At 38.9% G+C, this 19,513-nt stretch overlaps 1 protein-coding gene across 1 annotated transcript; it reads left to right on the top strand.

Moving 5' to 3' along the window:
• Positions 1 to 6,096: 6,096 nt before the first annotated feature.
• On the top strand, positions 6,097 to 16,761 carry LOC100919564 (zinc finger protein 182-like). The gene is given in 6 exon segments (XM_031953293.1): positions 6,097 to 6,147; positions 8,039 to 8,122; positions 8,124 to 8,162; positions 10,664 to 10,790; positions 12,491 to 12,586; positions 15,689 to 16,761. Coding segments are annotated over 6 exon segments (1,470 nt in total).
• Positions 16,762 to 19,513: the final 2,752 nt, after the last annotated feature.

Below are 19,513 nucleotides of genomic sequence, written 5' to 3'. Positions count from 1 at the left end.
GTGTAACCAGTGTGGAAGGGCCTTTAGAGAAAAGAGATTTCTTATTGGACATTAAAGAACCTCCAATGGAGAGAAACTTTATGAATGTAACTAATGTGGGAAGTGTTTTTTTTTTTTTTTAAAGGGAAGTTTTTGAGTGGATACTCACTCACTTACAGAATGGCTGAATCAATTATAGTATATGAACATTATGGAATATTATTGTTCTATAAGAAACGATCAGCAAGATGATTTCAGAGAGGCCTGCAGAGACATACAGGAACTGATGCTCTAAATCACCGTGGATAAGAGAAATGCAAATTAAGACCATGCTGAGGTATCCTTACACACTTCTCAGATTGGCTAAGATGACAGGAAAAGATAATGACCACTTCTGGAGGGGATGTGGGAAAACTGGGACACTGATACATTCATGATGGAGTTATGAAGTGATACAACCCTTCTGGAGAGCATTTTGGAAGTATTCTCAAAAGTTATCATACTGTGCAGACCCTTTGATCCAGCAGTGTTTCTACTGGGCTTATATCTCAAAGAGATCTTAAAGGAGAGAAAGGGACCTACATATGAAAAAATGTTTGTAGCAAGAAACTGGAAATTGAGTGCTTGCCCATCAGCTGGAGAATAGCTGAATAAGTTATAGTAAATTAATGCTATGGAATATTATTGTTCTATAAGAAATGACCAGCAAGATGATTCCAGAGAGACCTTGGAGAGATTTACATGAACAGATGCTAAGTGAAATGAGCAGAAGCAGGAAATTATACAGGGTAACAACAAAACTATATGATGATCAGTTCTGATGGAAGTGACTCTCTTCAACAATGAGATGATCCAAATCAGTTCCATTTGTTCAGTATTGAAGAGAACCAGTTACACCCAGCAAAAGAACTATGAGAAATGAGTGTGGACCACAACATAGCATTTCCATTCCGTTACTGTCTGCTTGCATTTTTGTTATCCTTCTCAGGTTATTTTTATTTTCTTTCCAAACTGATTTTTTTTGTGCAGATAAGATAACTGTTTAATTATTCATCCATATGTTGAATTTAACATATACTTTAACATATTTAACATGTATTGGACTACCTGCCATCTGGGAGAATGAGTAGGGGGAAGGAGGAGGAAAGTTGTAACAGAAGGTTTTATCAAGGCTCAATGTTGAAAAATTATCCATGCATATGTTTTATAAATAAAAAGCTATAATAATTTAAAAAACCTAAATTAAAAAAAAAACCTAAAACAAAAACACAACCAGAACAAACAAAAATTATAATAAAACACGGGTTTCTCCCTTCTGGTATATGATAAGTGTCTTTGGATTGTGCTAAATATCAAAAACTGAGTGTGTTCCTCCCATGACAGCAATCTGTAAAAGCAGCTAAATTAAATTCCCAAAATACCTCCATTTAATTAATTCACACAAAAAGTGAATTAAAATGTCTCTCTGCATATATCTATTTGTCTCTGACTCTCTCTGTTTCAATATCTGGTGTGTGTTCTCTCTCTCTCTCAACACACTTATCTCTTTCTGTCCCTCTCATTCTCCCTTTCTCTCCCTGTGGCTCTCTCTCATCGTCTGTTAGTCTGTCAACTTATATTTTCTTACTGACTCTATAACTCTTTTCTATTTTCTCTATTTCTCTATCTCTTTTCCTGTAATGGGCTGAGGTTTGAGTTGATGCACTGAGGTCCCAAGTACATGAGGCTAAATAGTAATTGGGCTATACTCTATTAATATACATGATTGGATAAAGAATGGTCCCTGACCACTCTCGGTGCAAGTCCTGATGTGTTGTATAGGAAATGAAGATTTTGGTGGGTGGAGTCAGAGAGAGACAGGAAGAGAAGGGGGGGAGATTGGGCCTGGGTTCCATACTTCTAGCTGCTGGTCCTGTGGCTACTGGTCTAGCTAGCTTCTTGACTCAGCTGCACACATTGCTATCGCCGATTCTCTTCCACCTCTGATCCTTCTTCACTGAGAATAAAGATAGACGATTTTCCCCTAACCTGAATTCCTGACTCTGGCTGATTTTAAAATATGCAATCTTCACATTTTCCTTACTTATTTTTCACTCTCTTTCTGTCTGGATCGATCTTTCTGTCTGTCTCCCTCTGAATGTCTCTCTTCCCTTGTTTTTCTCAGACAATATCTTTTCTCTTTTATTTCAATCTGGCTGTCTGTTTCTCTCACTATCTTTTGAGCTCTCTCTATTACTCATTCTCTTTCTCACTCACGCTCACTCTTTCCTCCACCAACACTCCCTGCTATGTATCTTTCTCTCGGACATTTTTCTTCTTTTTCTCTCTCTTCATCCGATTTTTCCTGTCTCTCTGACTCTGTGTCTTTTTGTCTTTTATTCTCTCTGTCAGAATCCCTCACATCAACATACAGTTGTCTCACACAATCTCTGATGCCAAAACTCATATTTAAAGAAGAAACAAACAAACAAAAAAATAAAATAAAAGTGCTGATTTCTCTCTGCTGTTTCAAGATAGGTATATGTGGATTGTGATAAATATCAAAAAGTGAGTGTCTCCCTCCAATGGCAGCAATTCGTAAGAACAGCTAAATTAAATTGCCAAAATATATATATTCTATTCACACATGGAAAAGTAAATTACAATCTTGTTGGAATCCTAATGTTAATTCAACTTGAAACAAGGTGATAACTTGAGAGAGATATTAGAATCCTAGTGCTAACTCAATGGAATTGATACAATGCTTGTGTTCACACCTTTAGAGAGCTCATATAAGCAAGAAGTATTTAAGTACTTATTGGAGTTCACACATTTGGGAGATTTCAGGTTTAATATGAGATATCCGAATTCACACCTCTCTTGATCCCTCCCTCGGAGAGGAGAAGTCAACCTTTGGTTGATCATATATAAAAAGCAGATGGAGGTTCAGTCAAGAGTTCAGCGGAATTAGATTGAGAGGGGAGCGTCAAGTGAGTTCAGCCAGAAGCCCTCTCTTGGAGACAAGAGAGATTCATTACAACTTTCACCTTGGTGCTGGCTAGAACCTGAAGAAAGCAGAGGCAAAGGACAAGCTGCAAGAGCTCTTGGAACCAAGCAGAAAGATAGGCCTCTAAGAAAAGCTATCTGGGCTATTTTGGAGGAAACAATAAAAGATCTGAACTTTTAACACCTGGCTGCATTTGGAGTAATTATTACTTTTAACTGAAACTAAGGCTGCCTCCAGAAAACCTCCCCTGAGAAACCTGCTCTTAGAGAGAACCATTATTATTTTAAAGAAAAAGAATATCACACAATCTCTCTTTTTTCTTTGATTCTCTGTTTATTTCACTCTTTCAAATTCTCTTTTTTACTCTTTTGTCTTGTTCTCTTTTTCTCTCTGTCTCTTTCTCTATCTCCTTCCTCTTACTCTCTTTTTTTTTTTTTCTGTTTATATCTGTTTTTCTGACTCTATTAATTTTTCATTTTCTCAATGCCAGCCGGAGAGAATGAAGTAGACATAGAATGAGAGAGAATAAAAAAGGGAGAAAGAAAAAGAGAGAGAGACAAAGAGAGAGACAAAGAGACCCCAAACCCTGGCACAACAGAGTAGATCAGGCCTGGTGGCAAAACTCTAGCTCCTCTGGCCCCAGCCAGAAAAGCCAGAGAACAGGCCTCTGTCACCCTGCAATAGGAGATTAAACCAGTGTCCCCTGTGCCCTAGGAATAGAGCTCAACTTTGAAAAATGAGAAAAAAAAAAAACACAAAAACAGTCCTGGTCATGGAAAGCTATGATGGCGCCAGGAAAGATCAGAACACAAACTCAGAAAAGGAGAGCAGTGTCAAAACACCTGCAACTGAAGCCTCAAAGGGAATATGAATTGGTCCCAAGCTCAAAAGGTTCTCTTAGAAGAGATCAAAACGTATTTTTAAAATTAAATAAGAAAATAATAAAAAGTAAAAATAAAAAAGCAAGTAAAAGAGGGAGAAGAAAAAGTAGGAAAACAAATGAGAGCTGTACAGGAGAATTCCAAAGGGAAAAAAAAAGTCAGAAACTTGGAAAGGAAGCACAAAAATTGACTGAAGAAAACTCCTTTAAAAAGAGATCTGGCCCACCAATTAGACATCCCTGAGCTACTATTCCCTCACACATACCAGACTGGCACTTCTGACTCTGCTCAGATCTTTATTCATTGCACTATCAGCATCCCTTAACTTGTAGGTAATGAAAACCTTGGGATGAGTCCATCTTTTCATAAAGAAGATACCCCAAAGTAAAGGTCCCTATTGGTCAGGCTTAAGGCTGCCCTGGCACAATATCACTCTTTTGTCCAGGTGTGGGATTGGGAATTCCTTCCAGAACAGTCTAGCAGGATATAAGGCAGAAGTTGGGAAAAGTGGTTGGTTTTGTCTCAGAACAAGTTGTGCGCAAGAAAACCTCACACAAGGCAACAACAAGCTTATGGGCTGATCAACTCTGATGGTTGTGGCTCTTTTCAGCAATGAAGTGATTCAGATCAGTTCTAATAAACTTGGGATGAAAAGACCCATCTGCACCAGAGACAGCTGTGGGGACTGAAAGTGGATCACAAAATAATGTTTGTTGTTTGTTTATTATTGTCTGCTTGCTTTATTTTCCTTTTTGATCCTATTTTTCTTGTGCAACAGGATAAATGTAGGAATATGCATGGAAGAATTGCCTATGTTTGACATATATTGGAGTACTTGCTTCCAGAGGAGGAAGTGGGGGAATGGAAGGAAGAATAATTTGAAACTCCAGGTTTTGCAAGGGTGAATGCTGAAAATAATCTTTGCTTATATTTATAAAATAAAAGGCTACTATTTTAAATAAATAATTGTACAACAGAATAACATGGCATATTCTACTTTAGGTTAAACAAGCACTAATGAGGGAATAGAAAGACTCATATGAGTGAACATAATTGAGTGAATCTCAAAATGGAGTAGCTCTGGATCCTCCCCTCTTTCCCTGAAGAAAACTAAATTGCAAGTTTCTTTCCCTCTTCATCCCTAACTGATTTCCCTGCCAAGGGGTTCCAGAACCCAGAGAAGATATAATCTCTTATTTTGGGACTACCATGGATGCTGGACCAAGAAGGCCTAAGGAGCTGGCCTCCAGATAAAGGAGGAGAAAGCACGTGTAAGAGAGTTGTGATTACAAGAGACTTCTAGGAGTTACTAAGAAGTAAGTGCTAGACTTAGGGAAGAACTACCTAGGAATTCTTTTTAAAATAAATTTTTTAACAGGGGTGTCCTGGGCTGGTCAATGAATCTATTTCCCTGTCTATAAAATAAAGAGGCTGCACTCTATGGCCTGGTAGGTTCCTTTTAGTGATCATCTAGGATCCTATAAGATGTCACTGTTTGGGATTTAGGGGCATGAAATTCTCCTGAAAGGGTCAAAAGGGTTAAGGTGATCCAAGATGAGCTTATTTCTTTAAGTCAGCAAACATTTAAGTGCCCTCTATATGCCAATCTCTGGGCTAAGCACTCAAAATTGAGTAAAAGAAGGTGCAAGGGATATCCCCTGCTCTCATGGAGGTCACAGACAGTTGGGGTAATCAACACACCAATGAGATAGAAACCCATTGTAGACTGGATAAACTGATACGAAATCTAGTGATTTACTAAATCAGTAATTAGAAAGGATAATAATGGCTTAAGGAAAGTAGAATGGGGGTAGGGAGGAGGGAAATAGTCAAAATTCAATCAAATAATGGCTAGAGAAGTGAGTAGTACCTATAGAGGAGAACAGACTAGTTCTGATCCTTTGACTTTAATTCTTATTCTTCCTTATTCTTATTCCGCAGCATATTGCTTTAATGCTGAATTTTAAGGGTAGTTGCCTTAAGTCCCAGTCTGCTTGCAGAGGGTCAAAGATCACAATGGCAAAGGAAGAATTCAATACAATTCAGTCTGGATTTATAGTTATAAATGGTATGTTGCACCTGATTTCCCCAAAATCCATTTGCATCCAATTATTCAAATTATGGGCTCCCTTACTTTGAGTAGTCTGGTGAGGCAGTTTGAGCAGGGAAGTCTTTCTGCTAAAAAGGAGGAGGGGTGAGTGTGGGAGGAAGAAAGGTGATAGAGGCCTTGGGGAGGAGGAGCTCTCGGAGATGAGCAGCCTGGGGCAGGAAGTGGCCCAGGTGGAATTTGAGCACTGTGCTGTATTTTAGAGGTCTGGGAGGAGTTTAGGCAAATCTTTGTGTGATAGGGACAGGCTTAGGTAGGAAAGACTCTGGCAGTCCAGAAGTCCTGGCCCTAAGTGTGATTGGAGGAAAGGTTCAACAATGGGGATGGACAAGGCAGGGAGGATTCTTGGGACCAGGAAGATACTCCCAAACTAGGCTGGCCAGAAGCAGGAAGTCTTAGCTGATATCACTCTCACCTCCTCTTCTTTTCCCTTCCTTGCAGCAAGAACTACTCTGCTTTCCCTGGGATCTCCAGTCTCTTCACTTTTTTTCACTGTGAGCCCAGATTTCTCCCATTTTCCCCTTAGAGTTCAGGTCTCTCTCCTTTTTTCCCCTTGGAGCTCAGATTCTCCCCTTTTTTTCCCTGAGATCTCACTCCCCTTTTCCCCTGGCAACTCAGATCTCTCCTCAGTTCCCCCTGATAGATCAGCTCTCTCCCTTCCCCACCCTGGGATCTCAGATCTCACCCTTTTTTCCCTGGGGAGCTGAGATCATTCAGCATTCCCAAAGCCAGGCCTGTGCTTGCAGCAAACAGGTAGGTCTGAGACTGCATCCCCCATATTTTTTGGCTTCTACTGTCTGTCCTATTCTGACCTTGTGGTACATGACCTCCAGGTCTACCAAGAGCAAATCTTTCCACCAAGGTTTCCTATAAGATGAACTCCCCATCAGTAAACCTTTTCCAAACCCCCAGTCACTTCCCAAACTTGCCCACATTTTCCATTGGGTCATACTTTCCCAGACTTCAGATTTTGTCCATAGAAATTCAGCAGTCCTGATTTCAGCCTTCTGATCAGGACCCAAGTGTCCCGTCTCCCCATCTCATCGTTTGGTTGGAGATTCTACTGTCCTGCCTTCAGACTTCAAGCCTAAGAGGTCCCAGCAGTCTTTTCCAGCTCCTAGGTAGATCTCAGGACATGGTCTTCCTGCCTTCCCAGGCTCAGCTGTCCACCAGGAGCACTTATTTCACTCCAGTGGCCCTGACCTATACTGGCCTGTCTTGCCTCCCAAACCTTACCCCTGCTCCCTAGACATTTTGCTTCCCTGACCCCTCTTCTCTCTGAGCCCTCAGAGTTGAATCCCAATTTAGCCTCCCAGATTCAGGCTTCCCCTGCTCATTCCCTGGGGGCTCCATTCCAGAACCCTTCCCATCTTCACTTTCCCTCCCTTCTACCCAAAGCAATCAGTCTGTTGTCTAGAATGATAATGTGTGTGTTATTTGTGGATAGTGGAGTTAAAGAGGCAGAGGACCTGATGGGCAGGAGAGCCATGAAGGCTGTCTGGATTCTTCTCATTTTGGATTCCAAAACCCCTTCTATCCCTAGCATCCCTGTAGGAGGATAGGAAGAGGAGTAAAAGAAGGAGGGGAACAGTCTCTCTTCAGACCATCTTCCTTTCCAATATTGACTCTTCTGAATTGTTCTGTAGGGTGGAGTCTTTCCCCAGGGGCAGGGCCTGATACACTCTTTTAGGAATCCCCATAGGCTTGCTTAGAAAATGAGGGGAAAATCCTCTTCTTCTTCTCCATATTCACCACCTAAGTAACCTAGGCCTGGCCTAAGCAGGGATTGGGTCAAAGTCAGACACCAAAAGTGGGATGAAATAAGAACACTTTTACTGTCAGGCTTCCATATAACAGTCTCCCAAGCTATGAACACAAAGACAATCAGCCTGGGATTACCATGAAGGGAAACTGGGCTTTCCTATGCAGAGATAAAGAAGGGAGGGACGCTCCAGGCCTTCCGCTTGGATTTCAGAGAGGCTTAGAATTAAAGCCCTCCAAGGTTAGGTGTGACCTCTCTAAGAGCTTTGCTGTTGCTTCTTTTGTGGGTCCTTCAAGGGCAGGAGCAAGAGGACTCTGAGATAGATAAAAATCAAGGAAGGGAGGGAAGAACTTGACAAAATGGAGTCACTTTGATTATTTTGCTACCTCTACAGGGAGCCTGGAGCCAGAGGGAATGGGCCCTGGAAGCCTCCGACCTCCTCCTCAGGTGAGTGCAGTCCATCCACAGACTTGATCAGCATCAGCAGTCACAGCCATTTCTATAGACATAGAGGGTTGTGGAGCTGGCAGAGCCTGATGCATGAGTCATTTCTTTACATAAACAGGGGGAAACACACAAGTAACAATCCTGCCCTGCCCAGCTTATTCCTTGGGTCCCTGATATCTTGGGTACCGAGACAGACAGACAGACAGACACACACACACACACACACACACACACCCTATTTCTTTTTCTGTTCCTCCTCATTACAGAGGACTGATGAGGTCCTCCACTTACTTCATCAGGAATTTCCATTCCCCAAGCACCAGATCTGGTCCCTTTGGGCCCACCCAGCACCCCTCTCCACCCAAAGCCTTCCTCCTCTTGGTCTCCTGTGGCCATACTCCCCTGAAGCTCTTGAAGCACAGTTTCTCATGATTATATATAATAACATATCTCCAAGGACCAGCAACATGACCTCATAAAGCCGCAGGAACTGATTAATCTATGTTCCTCTGTGTGTATATGTACATGTACACACATATACACATACACACACACACACACATACCCATTTATACCACCCAAGATCCATCATCTCCCTTTTTCACCTGCTTCCCCTCCCCTGAGAACACAAATAAAACCAAACCCGTTCACATAAGGTTCTATCTGAACAATAAAAAGATCCACTTCTTGATGCCCTAAAACATATTTCTCCTTCTGTACCAAGGTCTGGCATCTTTAAGAGGCAGACAGCAGCATGATTCCTCATTGTTTTTCAGCAATCCTGGTTGGTCTTTGTGCTAATCCAAAGTCATTGCCACAGTGCACTCTTACATTTATGGCCCCGACTTATCCATGCCTTCCCCATTTATCACACACATATGTACATGTCACATGCCTGCCGTACACTTGTGTATGTACACAGCAACTCTGATCAATGCCTCAGATTCCCGACTCCGGACTCTAACCCTAACCCTTTACCCCCTCAAAAAGAATAACGTGTATTCATGTGCATCCTTTGACTTTATTTTGATCAGGACTGATCTCTCCCTTCATCTATCCTCCCTCTAACTGCCTCCTTTTTATTCTCCCCCCTTTTCACTGGGGAGTGCATTGCACTTCTCCATTCATCCTCCTATGTCATTTATTCTTCCTTCCTTTTATTAGATGACTGAAGTTCAGATGTCCCCACCCCCTTGTTTGTAGAGATGTCTACCTGCAGACCCATCTAGCCAGAAATAAGATTTCCTGGTCCTTCTTTCTCTCTACTCTCTTCCCCACTTTACACTCTCTCCTTATGATCATCAAGACATAACAGAACCACTTCCAGCTTTATTCTACTTTCATTCCCTCTGTGAGCCCAAATAGGGTTCTGAGGGGACACATTTCATTTCACCATAATTGAATATAAATAATGTGTCTTCATTTTGAATCCCTGTGGCTAGTTCATTCTAGATTATTATTATTTTTTTTAATTTCTCTTCACTTGTGTTTGAACTTCTAAAGTTTTCTTCAATTATAGTCTTTTCCTTACCAATGCTTGGAAGGATTTTCATTAAAGGTCCTTTCCCTGATAGCATTGTATTTCTTTCTGCTTCATAATTTGCTCTTGACTATAAGATCATATCCTTTGCCTTCTGTCAGATCCTATTCCAAGTTCTCTCCTCCTTAATGAAAGTTGCTGCCAAACTATGTCTGGTCTTAATAGTGGCTCCTTGGTACTTGAAGTATACTGGACTTTCTTTCCAGGGGCTTGCAGGATTTTACTCACTGACTTGACAACTCTGCAATTTGGTGATGATTTCCTGGGAGTTTTAATTCTGAGATTTCTTTCAGGAAGTTGAGGTGATTCAAGGAAGATGCAGAAAGAAATCTAAGACTTTTTCTCTTGGCCATCAGGATCTCTATTCATACAAGAAGATACAGGTTAGTTATGAGAGAACTTACCAGGGCTACCAAAGGGGGATGCCCATATCAGGACATTTTGGTCCTTTGCTAAGCTTCCTGGAGCTGGAATGGGATCAAGGACATGGTCTTCTGTGACATCTAAGACTGTTGCTCTCTGGACTTTATCTGGGAAAGGTATGTGCTTTTTTTAACTGTGCAAGGTTATGATAAGAACAACTGAAAGCACATTTCTAGTGACATATTTAGGAGAAGAGGTTACACATAAAATGAAGATGTAAAATAGGTCCAAGGAGTAGGAAATAGGAAATGCAGTTGGAAAAGCAGTAGGATTACCAAGGAAAAGATGGTCCTGAGATGCCGTTCCATTATGTGTTCCATAATAAGTCATTTCTCAGCTTTATTTCAACTGATCCTAAATTCTGTTAATCTCTTAATGACCACAGACTCAAGGATTGACTCTGACACTCATAAAGACTGTGACCTTTGGGCAAATCCCTTCTTTGGGTTTCAGGTTCCTCCAATAAATTGAAGTGGGTGGGACTCTTTCATTCTGAAAGTTCTTTCAGCTCCACATTTTATGACTTTTGATGGCTTAGGAGGTGGTGACATTCAAGGATATAGCTGTGGACTTCACCCAGGAGGAGTGGGACCTCTTGGACCCCTCTCAGAAGGAGATGTACAAGGTAGTAATGTTGGAGAATGCCCAGAACCTGCTCTCCCTGGGTAAGGACATTTCCCTTGATAATTGCAAGCCTACAATTGAAGGGAATATCTTCATTTCCCAGGGTGCAGGATTTAGGGGTGGGGGAAGAGAAGGGAAAGTGATGGTCTTTGAATTGTATAATACGACCTGGGAATGTCCTTTATTGATCCTGAAGCTCTCTCTTATCAATTCCCAGGTCAAAAATTAAATCACTGTGGAAACATCTCCAACATGGAACAGGAAAAGCCTGTACCTGGACATGAATATTGTCTGGGAAAGCTCTGAAAAGTGCTTAGGCAGCTCTTCCTTTCAACTCGTTCCTATTTGAGATTTTTTTCAAATATTTTTGGAATATTCTTCATTTTAATAAGCAACAATTTGTAGCCCAAACCACCTAGTTGTCCCTAGTATAAAAAGTTTCTCCTTAACCTTCCTTTGTATTGCCCTCAAATTGCAGCAAAAGTGGTGAGAAAGGAATAGAAGGGAATAAGCATTTATTTTTTTTGCTATTTGCCAAGTTCTGTGCCATATGCTTTCTTTACAATATAGTAATAATATTGTTTAAGAACAACTTCCAGTAAATACATTATTTTGAGTATCCTCTTTTTTTCCCCTGAGGCAATTGGGTTTAAGTGATTTGCCCAGGGTCACACAGCTAGGCAATGTTAAGTGTCTGAGGTCAGATTTGTATTCAGGTCCTCCTGACTTCAGGACTGGTGCTCTAACCACTGTGCCACCTAGCTGCCCCTATTTGAATATCCAAAGTATCTAAATTAATGATAAAGGAGAAACCAAGAAATATGTTATTTGCATTTAGAGAAAAAAAATTCATAAACAGAAATATGTACAGTATAATTGTCATATCTATGCGTGTGTGTGTGTATATGTGCATACATGCATGTGTTTATTATTTATGTATATATATATTTCTATGTAATGATAGTCATCTCTAGGGGGCAGGCAATGTGAAAAGAAAAATTTACTTGATCATTTTGTTGTCTATTTGAAAGGAATCACAAGTTGTGCATTGTAGATTTACAGCTTCATGTGCAATTACCATTTTTATTTTACAACGATATAGAAATTTTTTTTATAAATTAAAAATCAAACAAAATATTGTGTCACTTTAACCTCATCTTAACTTTCCAAGTTAAGAGATATAGTTATCCCCATTTGAGAGATGAAAAAACTGAGGCTAACATGCAGAGTGTACTTGACTTGCTCAGGTGTACACACTTAGCCAATCTTCAAGGTTTCTTTGAAACTCAGAGTAGACCTGACTATGCCCAGGACTCTCCACTGTACTACTGACTCCCTATAACTTCTGGATAGTGGAAACTATGGAATGACTCAATCTATCTATAAAAAAGGTGTGCCAAGTCCAAGGTCCCTAATGATCAGGCCTGAAGCTGCTCTAGCATAATAACTCTTTTTACCCAGGTTTGGGATTAGAAGTTTCTGCCAGAAAGAAGCTTCACAGAATAGAAGGTAGAAAGAAGGATCTTTGCCTCTCTCTCAGAAGTAGTTATACAAATAGTGGGGCACATCCTATTTTAGATTACTTGCTTTACAGTCACTAGTGAGTAAGCATAGATATATATGCCTGAACATAAGGGGCTGAATTTCAACATAGACAACTCTGGATCCTCACCTTTTCCCTAAAGGGAACTAAATTGCAAACTTCTCTCCATCTTGATCTATAACTGATTTCTATGCCCAGGGCTTCCAGTCCCCAGAGAAGAGGTGATCTCTTATTTTAAGCAAAGGGAAGCACCCTGGATGCTGGATCAAGAAGGCCTCAGGAGCTACTCTCCAGGTGAGTGAGTTGAAAGCAGGGATATGAGGCTTGCAAGAGGCTTCTAGGAGTTACCCTGAAATAAATGTTCAATTTTGGGGAGAAAGACCAGATTTGGATTTCATTGTTGGGTATTTCTTAGCAGCAATGTCCTGGGCACCTAGGTGGACCTTGGTTTCCCATCTATAAAATGAGTGGGTCACACTCCATGGCCCTGTACATCCCTTCCAGTGATCATCTGTGATCTTATTAGAAGTCATTGTTTGGAATTTGGAGCAATGGAATTTTCCTGATGAGCCATTTCTTAGAACTTCTTCATGTCAGTTATTAAGTGTCTGGTATGTGACAGCCCTGGGCTGAGCACCAGGAATATAAAGTGATGTGAGGGACATCCCCTGTTCTCATGGAGATCACAGCATGGTGGGACACACAATACCCCAGAAACGATGGAGAAACCCATGAATGAATAAATGTGGTGTCTTGGTACATCATTAAATGGGAGGATAATAATGGTTTAAGCAGGAGAGCAGAACAGGAGAGGAAATAGTCAAAATGAAATAAAATAGTTAGCACTTATATAGCACTGTGTGTCACACATAGCATTGTCTTATTTTATCCTCATGACAACCTGAAGACTTTTCTTATATTATTAAGCCCATTTTACAGATAAAGAAAGCTTAATCAAACGAAGGTCCTACTAGCAGCCTTCTGAGATGGGATTAAAACCCCGGTCTTTCTGATTTAAGGCTCTATCCACAGTGTATGCACTGTAACTGTATTCTGATTATGAAATAGATATGATAGAAATGGCCATACATGTATGAGACAGAAAACAGAAGGAAAATTAGACAAGCTCCTGTTGAGACAATGAAATTGATTTAAACTCTAGCCAATCAAAAGCAATTGATATTACTGTTAAAAATATTTATATTTCCATTGACTCATGACAAATATTGCATTTAATGACAAATGTACTCAAGGTTCAATTGCAAATAGTGCTTTATGTTGTTTTTCTTAATAATATTTATATACTCATAACCTTTGAAAGTATAGCAACTGAAACCCTACTGGATGACCAACTTATGTTGCCAACCAATTCCTTTGAAAAACTGCCAGATAGAAGAGGAACATAACCAGAGGACAAGTTCAGATTAGAAAACAACCTTACATATTTCAATGAGCAACACTTTAAGGTCTGATTTTCAGGAAAAATTGTGGCTTTCCATAGTGATTTCATGAAGGCTTCCTGTTCCTGCCTCCTAATTATATTTTTCAAATAGCCTGCCAGCACTGATGCAGGAAAGCAGACCCAGGGAACATCTTGATCAGATGATTAGAGATTGGATGAGATGAGGTTGTGTAATGTTTTCGTTAACTTTCTGGAAGCCCTCCAGATGGGCCTTGGTCTCTGTAGAGGAAATGCAGGAGAGCCACCACAAGGCTGATGTAAATGGAATGTCTCTCCTCCACTCCTTGTTGGCTCTTATATATTCTATTATAATTACATCATCATACGTGTCAATCTTAAAGAACTATATTAAATACTAAGTACATGTAAAACTAGATAACCAATGTCTTATCAATTCCACTGAGTTAACATCTCGTTGTAGGACTAAATCAATCATAATGAGTCTTAAGTATATTTCTCCAAAGTTCCTGTCCTTTACAAGTTCCTAGGTAACCAAGGACGGAGAGAAATACTCTGGTCCGGGCAGAGACAGCCCCCGAAGATCTTTGCACTCCTATGGCCACTTGAACATGAATGTCTAACCTTCCTACAAAGCACTGTATTTGTGATTTTGAGAACTTGAAATCACTGCAGAAAGATGGCTGTTAAGGTGGAATCATGCACAACTATGTTGTGTTCCAGAGGACAGCTACCTTTTTAATCAAATTAGGCACTTATTTACCACTTAAGGTGCCACTAATACATTTTTGGGGTCACATCCCTTAAATCATTTTCTCAATCCTGCATATGGTTTGTGACCTTCTAAAAAGGAAAGGATTGCTATAGTGGAACTCCCTTCCATATCACAGAATGATAAACTCAATTTTCTATATGAGACATATTTTCAGATGTAGATATTTTCATGCATTTTTTTTAGATTGCGTTTTTTAAAATATACAGGGAACACATGATGACAATTAAAAAAAAAAAAAAAAAAGTATTAGCTATCTCAAAAAAAGTAATGGGTCAGAACAAAATCACTTATACCTCAGGTAAATAAGAACACAGCTGTGTTAGTATTCTGAATATGATCTCGGATAATGTAATAGAAAAACTTAAAATTAAAAGTGATCATCATGGAAATTAGTTATGATTACAGGCAGGATAGATCATGAAATCATTTGAGTATTTAATATATATGTACCAAATGGCATATCTTTGAAAAAAGGACTGAAAGTGCAGATAATGAAAGTGAAAGGGAAAAATTGAGAGTGAAGATAATTTGTCACATACTGTAGGCAGAACTTGCCGTTTCACAAGGTATATAAATTCTAGTCTCAGCTGCTGTGATTTGGGTTAAGTCATTCAGACATTTTAAGCTGATGACCTGAGTTGTGCACTATGAAAATGAAGGCACTTTGTGTTGTAAACAGGTTTATTGGGAGGTTCCAATGTAACTGTGCATGAATATATGTGCATATATATATATGTGTGTGTGTATAATATATATATATATATATATTATACACACACATATATATACATGCATCTATATGCATGTATATATGTATACATACATAAATATATGTATTTATATATTTATAATGTGTGTGGGTGTGTCTGTTTGTGCCTGCATTATGGCTATATTTGTTTTCTTGTTCCTTTTCTTTTCTTTTTGGAAGGTGAGATCAGACTTGGAATGAAGGAACCTACTGCAGAGATAAGCCACTCTGTGGTCAAAACTCACAAGCAAAGATTCATGGGTGATGGATCCTGTGACTTTACTTGGAGAGAAAACTGTACATCACAAGAGATAATCCAGATTAGAGAGAGATATTATGAAGGTAACCAATGTGGAAAAGGTTTTATAAAAAAGGAAAATCTTATTGTTCATCAGATAACACACACAAGGGAGAAACCTTATGAATGTGACCAATGTGGGAAGTGTTTTAGAGTAAAAGCAACTCTTATTATACATCAGAGAACCCACACTGGAGAGAAACCTTATGAATGTAAACAGTGTGGAAAACCTTTTAGACATAAGAACAGTCTTACTCTTCATCAGAGAACCCACACTGGAGAGAAACCTTATGAATGTATACAGTGTGGAAAAGTTTTTGGACGAAAACAAAATCTTACTGTACATCAGAGAACCCATACTGGAGAGAAAGCTTATGAATGTGACCAGTGTGGAAAGGCTTTTACAAGTAGAAGATATCTTAGTTTGCATCAGAGAACCCACACTGCAGAGAAACCTTATGAATGTGACCAGTGTGGAAAGACTTTTATATATAAGGGAGTTTTTACTGCACATCAGACAATCCACACTGGAGAGAAACCTTATAAATGTGACCAATGTGGAAAGGCTTTTATATATAAGGGAGTTTTTATTGCACATCAGACAATCCACACTGGAGAGAAACCTTATGAATGTAACCAATGTGGAAAGGCTTTTAGACAAAAAGGAGCTCTTACTGGGCATCAGAGAATCCACAGTGGAGAGAAACCTTATGAATGTAAACAGTGTGGAAAAACTTTTAGACATAAGAACAGTCTTACTTTTCATCAGAGAACCCACACTGCAGAGAAACCTTATGAATGTAACCAATGTGGAAAGACTTTTAGAGAAAAGAGAGATCTTATGAGACATCAGAGAACCCACACTGGAGAAAAACCTTATGAATGTAACCAGTGTGGGAAAACTTTTAGAAGCAAGGAAGGTCTTACTGGACATCAGAGAATCCACACAGGTGAGAAACCTTATGAATGTAACCAGTGTGGAAAGTGTTTTAGAGTAAAAGGAACTCTTATTATACATCAGAAAATCCATACTGGAGAGAAACCTTATGAGTGTAACCAATGTGGGAAGGCCTTTAGAGAAAAGAAAACTCTTATTAGACATCAGAGAACTCACACTGGCAAGAAACCTTATGATTGTAAGCAGTGTGGAAAGGCTTTTAGACGAAAACAAAATCTTACTATACATCAGAGAGCCCACACTGGAGAGAAAGCTTATGAACATAATTAATGTGGCAAGGGAGCTCTTACTGATCATTAGAAAACACACACTGGAGAGAAACCACATTAAGATAACCAATGTGAAAAGACTTTCAGACATAAGCAAACTCTTAACTGTACTTCAGAGAATCCACACTGAAGAGAAACCTATGACTGTAAAAACTGCGGGAAGTGTTTTTTGTTTTTTTTTTAAGGAGGTTTTTGAGTGGATGCCCAACAGTTGGAGAATGGCTGAATAATTTATGATATATGGATATTATGGAATATGATTCTTCTATAGGAAATGATCAGCAAAATTATTTCAGAGAGGCCTGGAGAGGCTTAAATGAACTGATGCTAAATAAAATTGGATTAATTGCTGTGGAGTTCTTTTTCTTTAAAATAATAATGGTTCTCTCTGGGAGAGGGAGTTTCTTGGGAAGGTTTTCTGGAGGCAGCTTTAGTTTCAGTTACAAGTAAATAATCACCCAAAATCGCAGCCAGCTGATAAAAGTTCAGCTCTTTTATTGTGTCCTTCAATATAACCCAGTTAGCTCAGAGGCCTCTCTCTCTCTGCTTGGTTCCAAGAGGTCTTGCAGCTTTGTCCCTTGCCTCTGCTTTCTTCAGACTCCAGCTAGCACCAAGGTGGAAGATACAATGAATCTCTCGTCTCAGAGAGAGGGCTTGTGGGCTTCCTCCCAAAGTGCTCCTCTCCGACCCCAGTCAATGTTTTGAAGTAACTCCCTTGACTGGCTCTCTGAAGCTCTACTTATGCTCCTTCTCCAAGAGTGGGATTGTGGGATATCTCCCAGAGGGCTCTCTGGCCCTAATAACTTTAAGGGAGGTGTGGTTACAAAGTTAACTTTTGTGAATCTCCCATACTTGTGAACTCCAATGAGTACTTAAATACTTTTTGCTTATATAAAATCTTTAAAGGTGTGAACACAAGCATTGTTTCTATCAGTTGTACTTAGTACCTTGTTTCAAGTTCTGGCCCATAGCATCTCCTTGTAAGATCAAATCAATCATACTGAACCATGATAAATTAGATAATTATTGTCACTATCAACTCTAATGACTTAACAGTTTGTAAAGATTCCAACAAATTGCCATCTAGTGAAAGGGAGGGAAAAAAAAATTTTACCACAAGGTTTTGCAAGGGTAAATGTTTAAAATTATCCATCCATATGTTTAAAAATAAAAAGCTTTAAAAGTTGAAAAAAGTGAAGTTTTTCTCTGCATCAGAAAATCCACACCAGAGAAAAGCCTTACAAATAAAACCATTTTGGAAAGGCGTTTAGAGAAAGTAGAGTTCTCACTGGGCATCAAAGAATCCACAGTGAGGAGAAATCTTAGGAAATTAGCCAGTGTAAAAAATAATTTAAACTCAAGAGAGTTATTGCCAAAGCAAACTATATGAACACAAGTACAAAACATTTCTCACAAAACTAAAGTCAGCTGTACCCCATGGAGAAATGATAGCACTTGTGAATATAATTATATTATATTTTTATTTAATATAATTATATAGTGAATATAATAAAACTACCTAAATAAATCTACTTATTCAGTACCATACCAACAAAACTCCCAAAAAATTATTTTACAGATCTATAAAAGATAATAACAAAGTTTATCTGGAAGAACAAAAAGTCAAGAATTTCAAGGCAATTAATGAAAAAATAAATGCAAAGGAAGATAGCCTAGCTGTGCCAGACTAAAACTATATTATAAAGCAGTGGTCATCAAAACCATTCGGTACAGGCTAAAAAAAGAATAGTTGATTAGTGGAATTAAGTTCACAGGTCAAAATAAATGATTATAGTAATGTAGTGTTTTACAAACCTAAAGGCCCACCTTTGGGGTTTAAAAACTCACTATTTGACAAAAAGTGCTGGGAAAATTAGAAATTAGTATAAAAGAAAGTAACATTGACCCACATCTAACACATGTATAGCAACATAGAACAATGTTGGAGGGGATGTGGGGAAAACTGGGATACAAATCCATTGTTGATGGAGTTGTGAAGTGATTCTGGAAAGCAATATGGAACTATACTCAAAGGGCCATCAAAATGTGCGTACCCTTTGATCCAGCAATATTTCTACTGGCCTTGTATCCCAAAGAGATCATAAAAAAGGGAAAAGGATTCACATGTGAAAAGAAACTGGAAAGTGAATGGATGCCCATCAGTTGAGGAATGGCTGAAGAAATTATGATATATGAATGTTATGGGATATTATTGTTCTATAAAAAAAGATCAGCAGGATGATTTTGGAGAGACCTGGAGAGAGTTACAAGAACTGATGCCAAGTAAAATGAGGAGATAATTTTACATGGCAACAGCTAGATTATACGATGATCAATTTTGATGGATGTGGTTCTTTTCAACAATGATATGATATAGGCCAGTTCCAGTGATGTTGTGATGAAGTGAGCCATTTACACTCAGAGAGGACTGTGAGAACTGAATGTGGATCATAACATAGAATTTTCACTCTTATTGTAGCTTGCATTTTGTTTCTTTCTCATTTTCCTTCATTTTTATTTGGATATATCTTGTACAGCAAGACAATTATATAAACATTTATAAGCATATTGCATTTAAGATATATTTTTACCAGGTTTAACATATATTGGATTATTTGCCATCTAGTTGAGAAGGTAAAGGGGGGAAAATTGGAACATAAGATTTTATAAGGGTCAATGTTAAAAAACTATCCATGCATAAGTTTTGAAAATTAAAAGCTTAAAAAAATTAAAAATTGAATTAAATTAAAAAA

The sequence above is a fragment of the Sarcophilus harrisii genome, chromosome 2 (genome assembly GCF_902635505.1).
Source record: "Sarcophilus harrisii chromosome 2, mSarHar1.11, whole genome shotgun sequence".
Taxonomy (NCBI): Eukaryota; Metazoa; Chordata; class Mammalia; order Dasyuromorphia; family Dasyuridae; genus Sarcophilus; species Sarcophilus harrisii.
This window is presented reverse-complemented; position numbering and strand designations above follow the sequence as displayed.